Here is a 17049-nt window from a genome sequence, read left to right as displayed (position 1 = left end):
GTTACCGGGGACTTCTTCAATATGGTGCCGGAGTCACTCCGAACAATATCTCGTTCCATTCAAAACTTCGGCCTGGGCTCGCTCGGCCGTAACGAAACCAACGTCACCAACGGCAACCTCTTCGGCTTGGTGGATTCCTCTAACGCACACAAGGAAGCAAAGCTAGGCGGTGGTGACCAAGGAGATGAATAACAAGTCTTGGCAAATGTTGAGATGTTGACTGAGGGGGCCTAGCTACTGGACAAGAAGAGTTAAGGGGGGAAAGATTCTGACTTGAGCTAAGAGCTTAAGAGGCTAGGTCTGAATAATTGTGTGTCTATATTTAGATTTACCCATCGCCTGTGCGTTTTTACCAACTTGAATAGTGATTGATCAGATTGATAGATCGGGGTCGATTCAAGAACACTTCATCTCATCACTTTATTCTATACTCAAAGCTATTTATCCGATCCTAAGACTAGGATTCACTAATGTAAAGACCTCCGGATATCAAACAAAATCGCCATCGCTAAATTTCCCCACAGATTAATTGTAAGCTAGGTTCAGATTTAGGAGCCGATGAACCACTAAGTTCCCGCATAATCGGAGTTTGCCGAAAACACAAATGCACCAAATCTATAGACAGCGGTTATAGTCTGCGGTATAGCTATATCACGAAACCCTTCCCAGCCGAAACAGAGCACATCCAGCTGAACTGGGATTCGCACAATTCCCTGGACCAGTTGATGCTTCTGGAGGTATGACTGAACTTCGGCGAGTGTCTCCGAATTTGTTTTACCCGTTCGTGGATCAGTAAAGGCGTTCTCGAGGTAGGCGTTTACTTGATCTAGGTGGAATCCAACCGTTTCCAGTTCGAGGTCGACGGTTTTTACTCCAGGCTGAAGCATTGCATGGAGGCGAGACGTGATGATGACATTCGGCTGATCCAAAAAAGCTCTTTGAGGAAAGAGAGCATATTACCGTCTAAGTCTTGTGACACTTCGTCTAGACCGTCGAGGAGGAATAAAGTCCTGCCACTTTTCGTCTCCTCTAAGGTATGCCATAATGCGGTCATCTACTGTCCTCCCGCTGGTCAAATACTTTTCGATGGCACTTGTGATCAAACGACTTTCAAGTAATGATTCTTAGCCAAAATCAATATCAATCAATGCGTGTATTGGAATAGAGCACAGAAAGATCCTTAAACTAGGCAAGACGATTAAAAAACGCTAGGCATACGGAAGTGCTTTGTTATTCTCTTGTTAAAACTAGAAGCTTAACTAACTGCACAGTACAGAACTGCCGCTCCTACTTACTATATGTGATCCGACGGCAGGAGGCATATTAGGCCTGACGTTCATTGAACCGTCTTATTGCATTAAGAGCCTACTTATTCTAGGTCTATATATCTTCTCCGTATTGTAGCCCGTTCTTAGCAATAACAAAAATCGAGAAGCGCTCGTCAAAGTCTGACGGATATATATCCACCGCCGACACGGTACAAGTGATGATACAGTGCTACAACATTAGTTAGACTATTTCTCTAGAATCCAAGATCTAACATCAAAATTAATAGCAGCCGCGCGACAGAAGGTGAGTCTCACCTGCTCTCACCCCGCATCTCACCTCGTTGATTGAGCGATCACCCTAGTCGCTCCTAGTCGCACGACCATAAAGCGGCGATCATCTGTTTCCCCACCAAGTTAAACTATGTTATTTGCTAGGATTCGCAGATGGTACTTGGCTAATGCGCGGCAGATAGTCGAGTGGGTGCCGCCCAGGTGAGTTTAGGGTGAGCGCCGCTTTACGGTCGTGCGACCAGTGTGAGATAGGGTGAGTGCGCAATAGATGGGGTGAGAACCTGGGTGAGAGCGGTGATTCTCACCCTCAGTCGTGCGACGACCACATTGACCCTCTCTCACCTGGGCCCAGATGCAGCGTTATTGGTTCACCTCGATCTGGCTGAACCAGTGGTCTCTTGGCACTTGAATATCCTATTCAATCCCAAAAAGAAGCTTCAAAGTTAATTCACTTGGACCGGTTCCTACCGCGAGGCTTAAAGCGCCACTTCCACCTGCCCGAGAGTTCTCAAATCCCGGAAACCTTGATAAGATTATCACCACCCATGGATCTTCAAGGTTCTTCATTCCAAGAATTCAGAGGCAGCCCCTCAGGAGCTCCTGGACGTCTGGTATAGCTTTCCTTGCTCATCTCGCTGTTTGCAGCAATTCAGCATGGAGGCCACGCGGGTGGTTCAGGTAATTTTATGGCCCATTGATTGCCTTCAGCTGTTGATCCAATGAACAGGCTCTGCATGGTCATCAGAAAACCTTGGGCCACCGTTCATCGGCATCGTTGAACAACCTGGTACAGGCAATCTCGAGATGAATCTCAGGCTTGGAACTTGTTTACCTTGGAGTGTTTGTTTGGTTACTATAAGTTGGAAAAGTGACGGGTCAATTAAAGCCAGTCTAGAGATTCGTCATTCTCCTCGGATGACCGAGAAGAGAGAAAATACCGACCCGCTCTTGTGGAGTCTCAATGAAAACGCCAATTAATTCGAGTTTTGTATCTGGTTCTAAGACTCCTTGATCGATTCAATTCCACCAGAGCTTTTTACTCAAATTTGCCTTTAAGTTTACAGATAGCCAACATGAGCTCATATCATCAGCCTATCACACGAAGGTGCTGACTATCTTTACCATTCACTCTTCCAGATTACATCTAAATATTTGGAGATGCGTAATGAAATTAAGCACATGGTAAGCCCACATATTGTCGGGCTATGGGTAGGCAAATTTGGAGCTCTGAAGAAATGGATAGATCATTCTGATATCCGAAAGAACTCTAACTGTATGTTCCATATTACACGCTCCGTATTGCCTAGAATCTCGCAATTTCGTAATCGCGGACGATAGGTCTTGACACTTCCCCGTTGGTTTTGTTTAGACTCGTAAAAGGCTCACGGATTTGTTATCTCTTCATTATTAGTGATGCTGTGTCCTGCCCCGCCAGCAAAGGAGAAATGACAGTAGGCTTCATTAAATTCCGATCGTACACTAAGCTGTGTATTCTGGCGGACCGAAATGGGCTGAAATACAGCCCACAGCATCGTATTTCTTTCCTCTCACAGTTTGGGCCTACAAAAAAGAGAATTATCTAGGGGACAGTGCCTTTTTCGGGGAGTGGCAAGACGAACTACTTTACGACGATTTGTTCAAAAGCTTCAAGGCGGATTTCATATTTGGATTTTAGGGTCATCAAATTGGCCACTTAGACGATGATGACTATCAAGATTCAGCCCGGGGTTGTACTGGGTGGTAGGAATATGGGAAAAGAGGCTATTCCCAACTAGGAACTTGCAGAACTTCCTTCCGAATCTCTGACGGCTGTAACCTCCGTACTCCGTATAAGTTGGGCGATAGTAAATTCATTGTTGACAAAACCATAGTCCTATTACTCCGTACTATGAGTTCCTACTGTTAGCGAGGCCCGCCAGTGGAGAGAAAAATTGCGATCATTGGCCAACAAGAGTTAATTGACACCGCAGCATTGTCCAGATAACTGTCCTTGCTAAGACCCAGCTCACGGAGTGGGCCTCCAAGACCGAGACTATAACGTCAGTAAAATCCGTAGGTAGCTCTGGTGGGCACGGGGTAAAATGAGGCTTGTTTATGGCACGGATATACAACTTATCTAGGCAGGAACAGGGGCTGATTTTGCGAATCTCACATCATCGCACAGATCCTCACTGAGCCAGTAGATACAGCCTAACTCTACTTGGGCTTTGTAAAGCTCCGATGGCGAGTCGGCAACATGCAACATAAGATGAGCTTTCGCTCTCTCCCCAAAGGTTCTCGGTCATGGAACACGGTGGACCTTCAGGATCCGGGTAGCCAATCTTCGCAACCATGGTGTTCAGATCCATCGCAAACGGGCATTTCTTGTCCCTTCTGGCTTCTGCCAACATAATTAATCCCTGTTTGGCCAAGGCCATCGCCAACATCTCGGATATCGATGCCCATCTCTTGAGCTTGAAGCCCTCGTTCTTCCCCGACCTGGAGACCATCTCCCGCGACATTTACAACAATCCCGAGCTTGGAGGCAGTGAATTTTTCGCCCACAGCTCGACCGTCAACTATTTCCAAAATAATCGATCAGGGGAGTGGACGGTGTTCCCCAATCTCATTCCTAGTCTCCCGACGGCATGGAAGATCGAGTTCTCTCACGTCCCAGCAAAGTGGGCTAGAGATCAACCGATCCCAACTGTCGGCTTCATGTCCGAATTCGATGCTCTGCCAATCGAAGCGGGAACCCAATTGGGGCATAGCTGCGGCCACCACCTCATCTGGCTCCAGGGTGTCTATGCCGCGAGTTTGGCTCGCCAGGCGTTGATTGACTATGACATTCCCGGCCGCATTGTGGTTGTTGGATCTCCGGACGAGGAGCAATCCGCAGGCAAGTTCGCCCTCGAGCAAGCAGGCATCTTCGACATCAGTCAGGTCTGGCTTATGTCTCACCCAACCATTGCAAATGCTATTCAGCCCATGTCAGCCCGCCAGAATATCATTGTTAAGGTCATTAAGGACACCCACTTTGACGCAGTGAAAACCGCCTACAACATGCTCGTCCCGCTGGCGAACATCACCACTCTCCCTGGCGAGTTCTCCACCGCCGCACTAATCGAAGATACGGGCTTTTTTGTCTGCAATGTCGTCCAGGCTGACATTGCTCTCGGAGTCGTTGGACGAGGTGCCACGATCGCAAGTGTGACCGACACTATCAACACTATCAAGACAGCACACCCCGGTTTCGCAAGCACCAATTTTACCCTGGTCGAGGATCTCAATATCGCCGGTGGTGTCCAGATTCTGTTTACAGGAAACGCTGGTCACGCCTCGCAGGCCAACCTGGGAGCCATGACATTGTCCATCGCTACTTTCCAGGCACTGAACGCCACCAATGGAGACTTCCAGTTCTACCTTCCGGACAACACGACCATCGCCGAATTGGACTTCACAGTTGATGCACGCACTCGTTGGACCTCCGACATGGAAACCGTCATCGATTTCGTGCTGGACTTGCTCCCAACCAAGAACTTCTCCTTGGACATCATGTACCCGGCATACGAGCCCGACCCTAAGCTTGGCCCACTCTTCATCGACACCATTGGACTCCCTGAATACGGTGCCCAGAACTGGTCCATCTCTAAGACCCCGCCCGCCGCCACGGATGCATCCTGGGTCCAGCAGGCCCAGGTGCTTGCCAAGAACGGAAACCACACCCTGCAAAGCGTCGAAAAGGCCGTTCTGCACGCTAACTTCAATGTCTGTGAACAACCCGTCGCCCAATGCCCGTTTAACCACGATCCTCCATTCGCTCTCATCGCTGGCACGGATCACGCATACGACCAGACCGAGAAGACTTCTCGTGCCATTGCCCGCATTGCTGTGCAATTGCTGAATGACCCCACTATGATGAGTGATGTAACCAGTAATATTCGTACCGGACCGGCACCTGTCCGGAGGTAAATATTGTCCTTCAATTGGACATGTTCATTACCTACCTAGTGGATTAGATTTTCATCAAGTTGAAGTAAATAGACAGAGACTAGATGGGTTCTTAGCAACCTACCTCGATAGGTAGCAATATTTTGCAGAAAAGAACTTCAATTCAATAATTTTGTGGAGTAATATGCACATTCAAAGATGTATCAAGCCTAGCAAGAAGTAGACAAAGGAAGAGACACCTCTCGATGTGAAAAATATCTGATTTCTCCTTTGAACTATCCAACTGTAACTCCCTAGAAATACGTGTGTTTGTGCTCAACCCCTACGCCCTATAGTATTAAATAGATGCTGGTCCCGTCCCAGAATTTATTAAATCATAAACAGTAGCGGGATTCGTCCATAAAGAGATAGCAGGTAACTATTAACATCAGCTCGTCATAGCCTCTCTATGATTAGATGGGGATATGCAGTAAATCGCTAGAAGATTCATAGATTTTCTCTAGATACTTAAAATAACATCCTTATTATGATTTCTTTCCCTGTATTCACTAATTAAAAAGCCGCCTAGGCTGCTACTCTGATCCTCCATTTCTAGATATTGATTAAGAATCTGTTCGAACCACAATTAGGCGAATAGAGCTTTCGGGTTGAAAGAATCATTCCCACCTCAGCTATTATTATACCTAATCTACCTTCAACCGACCTTTGATTTTCGCTTGCAATTTCCCATAGCATCCCCTGATGTCAGAAAGTTGGACCATCAAGAAATGACCTCCTAATCAGGTTAGCGCACTTCAGTTGCTCCCCTTAACTATCTCTAATCCTTCACCGCCAGATCTCACCGCCCTCTCCCTATACACCGCCCTTTTGAACAGGCAAAAATGGGACCCCACACCCTTCAAGGTCCGAAGCGCAAACATACCTTCTTCCTTCAGCATCCTCGCTCGAATCCTCGACTTCATCAATCTGCATCCCCCGCGAGAGAAGCTCATTCGCAACAAAATGGCTACCCTTGCGCCCTATGTGGTGCCCGCGCTGACCAAGCACACCGCAACGGTGATCATGGCCCATGGCCTCGGCGACAGGTATGTGTCTAAGACACGAACCTCGGAGATAAACAGTATGAGCTAACACGACTTTTTTTCCAGCGGTGCTGGATGGTGAGACATAATACCTGCAGATCTATTACCTTGAGACTAGTGGTTGACTCTGGTATAGGATGGCCCTCGCGCAGAACTGGCGCCGTCGCGGCAAGTTCAACGAGGTCGCTTTCATCTTCCCCAATGCGCCTAACATCCCGATCACCGTGGTATGTTTAGTTTCAGAGTAACGAGGGGAAACTTGTTAACTTGTAGTCAGAACTTCGGTATGGCCATGCCCGGCTGGTACGACATTGCCCACCTGGGCCGCGATGTAAACTCCACCCCTTCCCTCACATCTCCCTCGAACTAAAAGAAACATCTGGCTAATGTCATATTCTCCCTGCAGCTTGACTTCCAAGACAACGTCCGCAACCAAGACGAGCCAGGCATCCTGCGATCCCGCGATTACTTCAACTCCCTGATCAAGCAGGAGATGGACAAGGGCATCAAGCCTTCGCGCATCGTGCTGGGTGGATTCTCACAGGGTGGTGCTATGTCCGTGTTCACCGGTATCACCGGCAAGGAGAAGCTCGGTGGAGTTTTTGGTCTGTCGTGCTATCTCCTGCTCAGCGATCGGATTAAGAGTTTCACGCCTGAGGAGTGGCCCAACAAGAAGACTCCGTTCTTCCTGGCGCATGGCGAGGACGATGAGGTTGTCAAGTTTGCGTATGGTGAGCGCTCGGCTAAGATGCTGACTGAGATTGGTCTGGAGGATGTTACGTTCAATACCTACTCGTACGTTTTCATACTTTTTGGAATTGATGTTGTGGAGAAGTATACTTATTGTTTTCGTTGCAGCGGTCTTGGTCACAGCGCGGACCCGGTCGAAATCGATGACCTCGAAAAGTTCCTGGAGAAGGCGATTCCTCCCGAGGGTGATGGCCAAGCGACGGCTGGATTGTGACTTGATGAACATGGCATGGCAAGCACTGCACATACGCGATGGAGACCCGCGCTGGTATTGGGACTGATTGTACTGCTCGCCGCAATGATGTGGGCAAAGTACCAACCTCAGAAGCCGGCCTCCAACCCAGAGAAGCAGAGCTAGTCTTTTTTTGTTTTCGTTGATTCCACGATCTCATTGTTTTATGTTAGATTATCATTGACCCTTGAATTCAAACAAGGCACACACCAATACCAATTGCATGTATTCATAGAAGAACGCTGAACAGACTAATGCACTCGCAGACCGAGTTGGCTGCGATATGGACTCTCCAAAATTTCTCAATTTCCAATCCCACCAGGACACACTTCACCAACCACCAATTACCCCCTCATCGCCTTCGCGACCGTCTCCTCAATGACCCGCACCATCATCTCAGTATTCTTCAAATCAAAAGGAACCATATGCTTAGACCCGGTATCCCAAAACGCCGCCTTCGACGGCTCACACAAGGCATACAACTTCATACTCTCGGGATACAAAGGATCCAATTTCCCGACCACATGCGCCGTGGGAATATTAATCGGCCACGTATCCTGCTGCGGCGCAAGACGAACCATTCCCGAACTCTCCCACGGCAATCCACCGCATAGAAAGACAGCGGCGCGGAAGATTGGCGGCGCGGTTGGGTTTGTTTTGGTGTGGTGTGCGATCAACGCTGCTGCTAGGGCGGCGCCTTGTGAGAAGCCCATTACTGCGTCGAAGGGGCCTTCATTGTCGATGGCGCGTTGGATGTGCTCGAATGCTTCGGTTAGTTGGGCGCTGGGGAGGACGGGGTCGCGTGGGTAGTGGCTGTAGAAGGGGCCGTCGACGACGCCTTCGAGGCCTGTTATGTACGGGTGAGTGGATGTTTCTCGTTGAGTTGTAAAATAGGTGGCGTGTAAATATTTGAGAGGGGGAGCATACCCTCTTCAACGCCGGAGGGGAGAATGCCATTGACGAAGGTGAATCGGTGGCCTTTTTGTTCGAGGGGCTGGCGCAGACCGCCCGTTTGGATTTGGAAAATCTGTCATCGAGTTAGATACTTGTCGACAGATTCATTGGAAGGGAAACATACCTCGGAGTTGGTGCTAGCACCATGTAAACACAGGAACCGCATCGTGGAAGAATATAGTATACGGCGGGGACGTCGCACGAGAATGTACCCTATAAGAATATTACAGGTTTGCTGAACACCTCGAAAGGAAAAGAAACAAGCGGAAAAGAAGGAATTGAATCAACAGAAGAGTAAGAGGGGTCGTGTCAGCTCATGCAGGAATGAACACCTCCGAAGGTTCCCCGGGCGATGACAGGCTTATATATGGGATGTATGTTTCAGCAAGGCGATTGGATCCGTGCAATGGTGCATGCAGGGGGGTTAATTCGGCTAGTCAGTGACTAGTAGTTACTATGTGTCTAGTATCGGTACTGTAGTGGACACAGACACAGATTTACAACTGGGCACGAGACAAAAATGAGGATTGGCATTGCGGGGCTATGAGGAATTTCAGGGCTGGCAGGGCTAGACAGGAGCTTGGCAGATACAGATGAGGGGAAATTATTTCAGTTGGCGGTATAAATAGATGCAGATCCGATCACAAGATAGTCCGAGAGTATTGTCTTACTGATTCTCTTTACTCCGATCATAAGCTGTTGACTGGAGTCCGATATTATAGCAGAGCTGACAACATCTAAATCATGTTGCTCCATAGCAAAGTCCAATAATCTCATCTTAACAATGCCCAACTATTAGGTACTGTGGCGATAATGGACTATACGTAATCCAGCTAGAGGCCCAGGGCTGAAGAACCGACCCGCTGTCCACTGGGTGACTTGCACTATCTAGTCCTTCCCAGTTTGGAACTTCCCCGAACTTGTAAAGGCTAAACAACCGAGCTTAGACTGTTCACCCAATCCACACATCTGATATCTGCTTCTATGCCACCAGCTTACCATGCTTACCTATCTCGTTGATTCGTGTTCCAACGATTGGCCCTTTCCATACTACCACCATATCTAGAGGGAGGCAAAATCAACGAATGTCATCATAATGATACTCGTCTCAGCCACATCGTTGAGTGTCTCAACTGATTCAACGCAACAGCCTCTACTTTGATAACCCTCCAGTCCTCTGACTTGGTCAGCATCTCATATAAAACCCATAACCCTTCTAGCTGTCCAATATTATGGGCCGCATCGTGGTGACAGGCGGCTCTGGCAAAGTTGGCGGAACCGTCATTGCCGTACTTCTCGAAGCCGGACACACAATCCTGAACTTGGATCTAATGCCAATGACCCATCCCGCCGTACACACGCTTAAAACCGACCTCACCGATAGCGGACAAGTCTTTAACGCGCTCTCCGGCCAATGGTCCCTCACCGAACCCTTCCCCGAGGGTCTACCACCTCGTCCAGACGCCGTGATCCATCTCGCAGGCTACGCACGGAACATGCAAGTACCAGACAACGAGACATTTCGGGCCAATACGCAGGGCACGTACAACATCATCGACGCCGCCTGCAAATTAGGAGTTCGAAAGGTAATCATCGCCAGCAGCATCACCGTATACGGGATCTCTTTCGCCCAGGGCGTCGTCGATTACCCTTCTTTTCCGATCGACGAGGACCAAGACGTTAATCCGACGGATGCATATGCGATTGCGAAACTCTGCAATGAGCGTATCGCTCGTGGGTTTGCGACTCGTTACGGTACGGATATCTACAGTCTGCGCATTGGACGCGTCATCGGGCCGGACGAGTACAACCAGGATATCTTCTACAGCTACGTACATGAGCCGAGTCAGTGGAAAGTGCATGGCTGGTCGTATACTGATGTCCGTGATCTGGGTGGGATGTGTGAGGCTGCGTTGCGGACGAATGGGTTGGGCTTTCAGGTTTTCAATGCCACGAATGATACGATGACGAATCTGATGCATACGGAGGAATTCTTGCGCGAGCATTATCCGCAGACACCGATTACCCGTGGAATGGATAAATTTGAGGCGCCGTTGAGCAATGCGAAGATTAAGCGGTTGTTGGGGTTCCAGGAGAAACATCCGTGGCGTAAGTATTTTACGCTTTGGGATAAGAAACCGGTGGTGAGGGGGGAGAATGGGGATGTTTCGTGAGAATAGAATGGAGGGGGAGGCTGGGGGGCTGAGATGGTAGTTAGCAGTGATGTTGGTGTATTATTTCGTGGTATAAATGTTGATTCCATCCCGATCATCACCATTCCATTATTGAAAAGCGGTTAGGGTTTAGCCGAGCAGCGACTGTTCCTCATCTCGCCCACAATCGAATGGCCGCATCACCACCAGTTCAATGGGCTGTTCCCATACCCATAACCATCCCCCCCAATGAACCTCATAAACTCCATAGAAAATATCCTTGTAGCGTAGACCAACCTAGCATGACTGTTGGTAAGACTCTGCGGTTGCAAACTGGTCGCGGCGCATTAGCGAAACACACCAAATCCGGGCCACCCCACACAAAACTCTCGGGATGCGCATCATCAACCTTCCCTTCAATCTTCGCCCTTCAATCGATACCCCTCCAACCACACCACCACCACCACCACCACCCTACTTCCCACCCGGTACGCCCAACCCACCCTATCCTCCCTGCTAGACCTCTGTCTGGTCAATTTATCGCCCCCAGAATCCCAATCGATTCTCAGAACCCGCCTTCTGTTGTCGGACACCTTCGGCTAACGCTTTCGCGGTTTCGCTACGATCTCCAGATTACCTCCCCCTCATACCCGACAAGATGGATCACGCCAAGTTGGCTAAGATGCAGCAGAGCGTGCGGATTGGTATGTGAGATGCTTTTGTTTCATTTTGAGGGGAACCGATGTTGGAAGGGCAGTCGGGGCTGGTGTTGGTTCCTGTTTGTGGAGTGCTGGGATTTGAAGGTCGGAGCTTAGCTTCGTGGGATCGCGTGGGATCTTGCGCTGGCCTTCAATCTATCCGGCAACTCGATGAGCAGGTCCTCCTGTTATGATGCCGAGCTGTTCTTCAATTTGCGACCATGTTAAAGTGTGTTTACTAACTCGTCTTCTCGGACAGGGTATGTATCATTTCTGTTCTTGACTCTTCCATCACACTTCACCTCCAACATATTTCCCCACCACCCCCAAAATCGATGGGAAGAATCGTGCAATACTCGCCAATGCTGGAATATTAAATCTCTCGATCGCGATGCAATACCGATATCTCTTACCGAAAAGAGAGGCTTCATGCTTCATAAATTGAAGATTGAGATACCACGCACACTTCGACGCACAATGAAACCTTCCCGGCTGACACCCACAACCTCGAATTCACCACCCACGCCATACACCATTTACTTGACCTAGAACAAACCGGACTAACAAGCTGTTTTTCCCACCTATAGTGGCAAGGGCACTCCCCGCCGCAAGGTCAAGAAGGTCCACCGCACCGCTGATGCCGATGACAAGAAGCTCCAGACCACCCTCAAGAAGCTGAATGTCCAGCCCATCCAGGGAATTGAGGAGGTCAACATGTTCAAGGAGGATGGCAACGTCATCCACTTCGGTGCTCCCCGCGGTATGTCTCATTCCTGTCAGAGTCAGGTCAGGTCAGGTCCAGACCTGGCCTAGCCTAGCCTATTTCCCCCCTCCCAACACGAACCTATTGCACAATCCAACACAGCTCCATGAATCAACCACTCCGACCTCCCTTCTATAAGCAATCCACTAACAACCCACCCCCAACCAGTCCACGCCTCCGTCCCTTCCAACACCTTCGCCCTCTACGGCCACGGCGAGGAGAAGGAACTCACCGAGCTCGTCCCCGGTATCCTCAACCAGCTTGGCCCCGACAGCCTCGCCTCCCTCCGCAAGCTCGCCGAGTCCTACCAGAACATGCAGAAGGCCCAGGGTGAGAAGAAGGATGATGATGAGGAGGATGATATCCCCGACTTGGTCGAGGGTGAGAACTTTGAGAGCAAGGTCGAGTAAACCGGATATATGAGAAGTATGTCTTTTTAAATTACTCGATACTCGATATTCGATGCTTGTCTCCGTGAACTGGACACTGGAAAACTTCATGTTAAAATTTGTAGGGTGATGATCCAATGAATTGTATTCAATCCAGTTTTTGGTTCCCTTGATCGGAGGATCTGTGAGCATGAAGACGGGGTTTGTGCTTGTATTGGGCTTGGGGGTTGGATTGTAGCTGTAGCTATGAGGTGCAAGGTTGGGCTGAAGCGTGGAGATTTCGTCTCATGGGATATTCACATCCCTCGGTGCTTTTCTTCATTCAAAAGACGTTCCCGAGGCACTGTAGGTACTATACATGTATGGCTCTCCATGTCTATTGGTCTACAACAAATAACTAGTTAAGCGTAAAGTCCTAATTCAGGACGGTTCATAACAACTGCATCAAAATGCCCGCGGGACTATCATACACCGAAAAGAAAATAATCACAATCAAGACGCCTCCTAAATGCTATGCTTGGTCCTGGCAGACCAAGTCCTCCGCTTCCAACAAAAACACTCCCTCTCCTCTACTCCTGAACGCTATGAAGCTTCCTGCTCTTCCAGCTAAAGCTCAGATGGGGCTGGGTGTCGTTCGGTCGTATCTGTGCAGTCGGGGCGGGGCTGTAAGTCCAGCCGATATTGAACTGAGTGCAATGAAAAGCTCTCCAACGAGTGAAGTCTCTGCATCAACACCCAGTTCAAGGCTCCTCTCTCAACCCGCACACATCCGTACCCAACAACTGATCCAACATCCACCAGAACCGCCAATACACTCCAGACTTGTCATGATCGAAAGTTCCATCCTCCTTCAGCTGGGGCCCATCACCCACAATATCACCCGTAAACCAACTCAATATAGGGATCGATCGCAGCACGCGCTCAGTCATCGTCGGCCCCGGTGGGAGAGCTTCGGTCAGCGGGCGTAGCTTCGTCCGACGGACGGTGGGGATGTGCGTCATGAAATCAGAGTCTGGCTTCGTCTCTGCACCAGCCGTGCTGCGCTGGTGTACTGATGCTGATCCAAAGCTAGTAGATGCCCCCGTCGCAGTCGCGGTTGCAGTGCCGGAGGTAGCAGTTGTAGTCGACGAGTCGAACGAGAGTTCTTTTTCGGGCTCGGTCACGCTGGAGAGGTTATTCATAGCGAAGGACCGCGGCAGTGTGAAAGCGGAGGGTTGGCCGTCCATGCTGGCGCCGGAGAGGAATGCGGAGGAGTGTGTGGATGTCAGAGTGCGCGTGGCTTTGCTGCGCAGCTTAGCGGCAGCTGCAGAGTCGGAGGGAATGGCGCTATCCTCGGCAGGCCCGTGACCATTGTACAGCTCGCAAAAGACCAAATGCCCATCAACCTCCTGCGGCGAGTAGAAGCAAGCCCGATCGGCGGCCTGCGTCGAGTCGAACGTGACCTTGATCCAGTGGTATCCGCCAGCATAGCGTTTAGACTTGCGGTTCGCATCGGCGGACAGATTCGCGCGAATAACGACATCGCCGCCGCTGAGCAACTGGGCGTACTGGCTCGCAGAGTTGGGATCGCTGCGCGGGTAGTCTTCGCAGATCATACCCTGGGAAATGCGTTCGTACTTATCAATGACCTTCCACTCTCCGTCCTTCGCCTTGTAACCGTAGAGAATGCACTCGGTCGCCACCTTTTCGGTTTGCTTCCGCGAGCCGTCGAGACTACCGGAGGAGGAGGATTTGGGGAGACCGACTGGCCGTTCTTCTTCTTGTTGTTGGGCGAAGAGGCGACCAAACTCGGCGACGTTGGGGTTCTCGCGCTTCGCTGGGGTGCCGGTGCGTGTTCGCGATCGGGCTTCGTATCGGGCATTCCTCCTCTTGCCAAAGGGTCCGGATTCCTCAGGTGGCCGGCGGGGGTTGCGAGATTCACTGGGTATGAAGTGTTAGTCAAGTGTAGAAGTAGAAAAGTAGAGACCCTTGTAGGCCTTATTGATGTGCAGGATCACTCACTCTTTGTAGACATAACCCCAAGGAAGGAGGTTGCCGTTCTCATCTCTTGCGCGCTCCTCGGGCGGCACGGCGTGGTACTCCATGGTGGATGAAGACCACTATGGTGTCGAGATCAACTGTGAAATGTGTAGATATAGTGGAAATTAAAGCTCAGTGGGTGTGCTCGGAAGCAAGGTGTTTCGCCTCGAGAGGTGCAGAGGGCGAGTCTTCAAGATGGTCGTGGAAGGGAAACTTTTTGGTAAACAGAGCTGGTTCGCCGGGATACCAGTCACGTGTCGCCACCAATATCCGCTTCCTTTGGATGTGACAGCTACTTTGTCGTTCACCTGTTCCTTAGAAAAGTTTCCACTTTGAGAAATAAGACGATCTGATTTTGCAGGATTTAGTTAGATTGAGTAAAAAAGTGATGTAATTATTTTTGGGGAGGCCCGAGGATAACAAATCCCTGCCCTGCTAAGTTTGAGCTTTCTATACCTCTGAGGACCAAGTAAGAAGCTTAGAAAGGATGTGGCAACACACTCGAATTGAATCGGTCATCTGGTTTTTCTAAACAAGGAGATTTATTCATTTTGTTCAAATTAATAGTATATTGGGTATCAATCTTACGCGAACACTCTTCAATTCTGATGTAAGAAAGTGATCTCTCTAGCATGTCCCTCCAGTCCACACACCTCACCAAAATCCCCAACTTTCTCCTTTCTAATGTTCACATAATGAATGAAACTAACCAAAGAACAGGTATGGCCGGGATCCGCCACACAGCCCGGTAGCTGCACGACTCGATCATTAATGTTGATGCGGACATACACCTCGTCATCCCTGTCATCCTCAGTCGGGCAGGTCATTCGTTCAAATGTAATCCTCGCGCCCATAGGTAGAATAGTCGATGTCTTCCAGGCACGATCTGCTGGAATATGTGTGAGTGGAAGGGGAGTATTTTGCGAGTCTTTGAAGATATCCAGCGCTGCGAGTAGGGGTGAAATATCTCCATCATGTACACTGTCACTTGTCAGCTAAATAGTCTTTAGAGCACAAAACGGGATATCGATATCTCACAAGCTCAAAAACATCGAGCCAGCTTCTGGTCCAGCCTGGAGCAGTGTGGCGGTGGCATTTAACCAGAGCCATCCCATTGCTCCTCCATACGGATTTCCCGGCCCAGAGCCATAGTAGTGCTTGATGTCGCGGGCATACTCGAAATGGCGCCAGTCCTCCTCGGTAAACACATCACACCAGGGACTGGACCCACGAACCATAGTCTCAAATCCACACATCTCCTGCATACCGTATACTTCCGTATTGAGTAGACTGCCCAGCGCTGGATTTTCTTTGATCAATCGCTGCGCTATACTTGGGGCGTACACGTTTTGATAGCGTGCCAGCATTGTGTCGCCATTATCATGACCCTGTATCGTGTCCTCGAGGTATTTGTGGCACGTATCACCCGGCGTCAGGGTATCTGCTCCTCGCTCAAAGGTCTCCGGGATGATCTCAAGCTCGGCCTTGCCTCGACTGTCCCAGTCAAGACCGAATAGTCCAGAGGCAAAGTAGCGGGCAGAATCAATGACACGTTCCGAGTCACTAGCCCAGAATCTGGTCGAAATATTCTTCGGTAAAAGTTCGCTGTAGCGCGTCCGGAAGCGCACGCCATTGGTAAAAGCACTCAGCGTGCCTGCATATGGACCTGTGTGTGTCAACTGGCCGAAATCTCGTTCGGGATTATCAGTAAAGTAAGTCCAGTCATTCAGGAATTCGAGTGAGCCGTTGAAACGTGTCTCAATTAATCTGGCACGTTCCAAGAATTTCAAGTGACCTTATCGAAAAGTTAGCCATTAGGTGATGATTCGACTTGTAAGGAAATGGTGATGGTCTCACGATACCCAACCAGCAGCGTGGGATACCTCTCTGCATGCCGCGACATCTAGGTCCGTTAGCTTCTATCGCCCCTCACAATTCATATCATTTGAGTTTCATACCAAGTGCACTTGGTCAATTGAACAACCAGGTAGCGGCGTCAAATCTGGTGTTTTCCCACTTTTCTCCAACATCTCGACCCAAGGTCCGTTACCGCCGAGGTGATGCAAGATATTCCAATCTTTTTTCACGAGCCCGAGACTAGGATCAAATTCTATTTGGGACGGATGAAACCATGACCTCCAGCTTGCGGCATGTGGAGATATGGCCGTGTGGTCGGCCACGGGCGAGATGATTGACTGGAGGGTCATCAGGGAGTACTCTGGCCCATTTTTGTAAAGCCGAACCGCTGCAAAGACCACGAACATAGGCCATAGGACCTTTGCCAGGGCATATAACAATGCCATGATCGCAGAAGCTTAGCGTTGAGCCTCTGTCGTTCGTTGGCGACGCATTGGCTGAGTTGCAAGTGAGGCGCGTGCGGAGAGAAGGTGGCTGATCAGCGAGCACAGCAATCTGTTGCCAAGACCGGGGTTGTGGAGTGAATAATCAAAGAACTGTAAACCACACAATGTTGATAGGAATCATTGTAAATTAAACGCATTAGAGGAATCAGTCTCAATC

The 17049-nt window shown here is 49.7% G+C and overlaps 7 protein-coding genes across 7 annotated transcripts; 4 read left to right on the top strand and 3 right to left on the bottom strand.

The window, feature by feature from the left end:
• Nucleotides 1-3890: 3890 nt before the first annotated feature.
• On the top strand, nucleotides 3891-5510 carry N7473_005251 (uncharacterized protein; the record flags this gene model as incomplete). The annotated part of the gene is made up of 1 exon (XM_057151191.1): nucleotides 3891-5510. One exon carries the CDS (start codon nucleotides 3891-3893, stop codon nucleotides 5508-5510), a length of 1620 nt encoding a protein of 539 aa, XP_057008996.1.
• A 981-nt stretch (nucleotides 5511-6491) lies between these two features.
• On the top strand, nucleotides 6492-7535 carry N7473_005250 (palmitoyl-(protein) hydrolase; the record flags this gene model as incomplete). The annotated part of the gene is made up of 6 exons (XM_057151190.1): nucleotides 6492-6574; nucleotides 6638-6649; nucleotides 6708-6798; nucleotides 6849-6902; nucleotides 6978-7366; nucleotides 7430-7535. 6 exons carry the CDS (start codon nucleotides 6492-6494, stop codon nucleotides 7533-7535), a joined length of 735 nt encoding a protein of 244 aa, XP_057008995.1.
• A 362-nt stretch (nucleotides 7536-7897) lies between these two features.
• N7473_005249 (uncharacterized protein) lies at nucleotides 7898-8673 on the bottom strand (the record flags this gene model as incomplete). Its single annotated transcript, XM_057151189.1, has 3 exons — nucleotides 7898-8400; nucleotides 8481-8580; nucleotides 8632-8673. The coding sequence occupies 3 exons, from the start codon at nucleotides 8671-8673 to the stop codon at nucleotides 7898-7900; spliced, it is 645 nt and encodes a 214-aa protein (XP_057008994.1).
• Nucleotides 8674-9739: 1066 nt separating this feature from the next.
• Nucleotides 9740-10681, top strand: N7473_005248 (NAD-dependent epimerase/dehydratase family protein; the record flags this gene model as incomplete). Its single annotated transcript, XM_057151188.1, has 1 exon — nucleotides 9740-10681. One exon carries the CDS (start codon nucleotides 9740-9742, stop codon nucleotides 10679-10681), a length of 942 nt encoding a protein of 313 aa, XP_057008993.1.
• A 637-nt stretch (nucleotides 10682-11318) lies between these two features.
• Nucleotides 11319-12531, top strand: N7473_005247 (nascent polypeptide-associated complex subunit family protein; the record flags this gene model as incomplete). The annotated part of the gene is made up of 3 exons (XM_057151187.1): nucleotides 11319-11368; nucleotides 11946-12118; nucleotides 12290-12531. The coding sequence occupies 3 exons, from the start codon at nucleotides 11319-11321 to the stop codon at nucleotides 12529-12531; spliced, it is 465 nt and encodes a 154-aa protein (XP_057008992.1).
• Nucleotides 12532-13250: 719 nt separating this feature from the next.
• Nucleotides 13251-14594, bottom strand: N7473_005246 (uncharacterized protein; the record flags this gene model as incomplete). Its single annotated transcript, XM_057151186.1, has 2 exons — nucleotides 13251-14430; nucleotides 14512-14594. 2 exons carry the CDS (start codon nucleotides 14592-14594, stop codon nucleotides 13251-13253), a joined length of 1263 nt encoding a protein of 420 aa, XP_057008991.1.
• A 534-nt stretch (nucleotides 14595-15128) lies between these two features.
• Nucleotides 15129-16832, bottom strand: N7473_005245 (histidine phosphatase family protein; the record flags this gene model as incomplete). Its single annotated transcript, XM_057151185.1, has 4 exons — nucleotides 15129-15510; nucleotides 15568-16324; nucleotides 16387-16432; nucleotides 16488-16832. The coding sequence occupies 4 exons, from the start codon at nucleotides 16830-16832 to the stop codon at nucleotides 15129-15131; spliced, it is 1530 nt and encodes a 509-aa protein (XP_057008990.1).
• Between the last annotated feature and the right edge of the window lie 217 nt (nucleotides 16833-17049).

Source organism: Penicillium subrubescens (genome assembly GCF_028828155.1).
Source record: "Penicillium subrubescens strain IBT 31985 chromosome Unknown utg000004l_segment0_segment0, whole genome shotgun sequence".
NCBI lineage: Eukaryota > Fungi > Ascomycota > Eurotiomycetes > Eurotiales > Aspergillaceae > Penicillium > Penicillium subrubescens.
The sequence above is the reverse complement of the archived record's forward strand: the minus strand, read 5'-3'. Positions and strand labels throughout refer to the sequence as shown.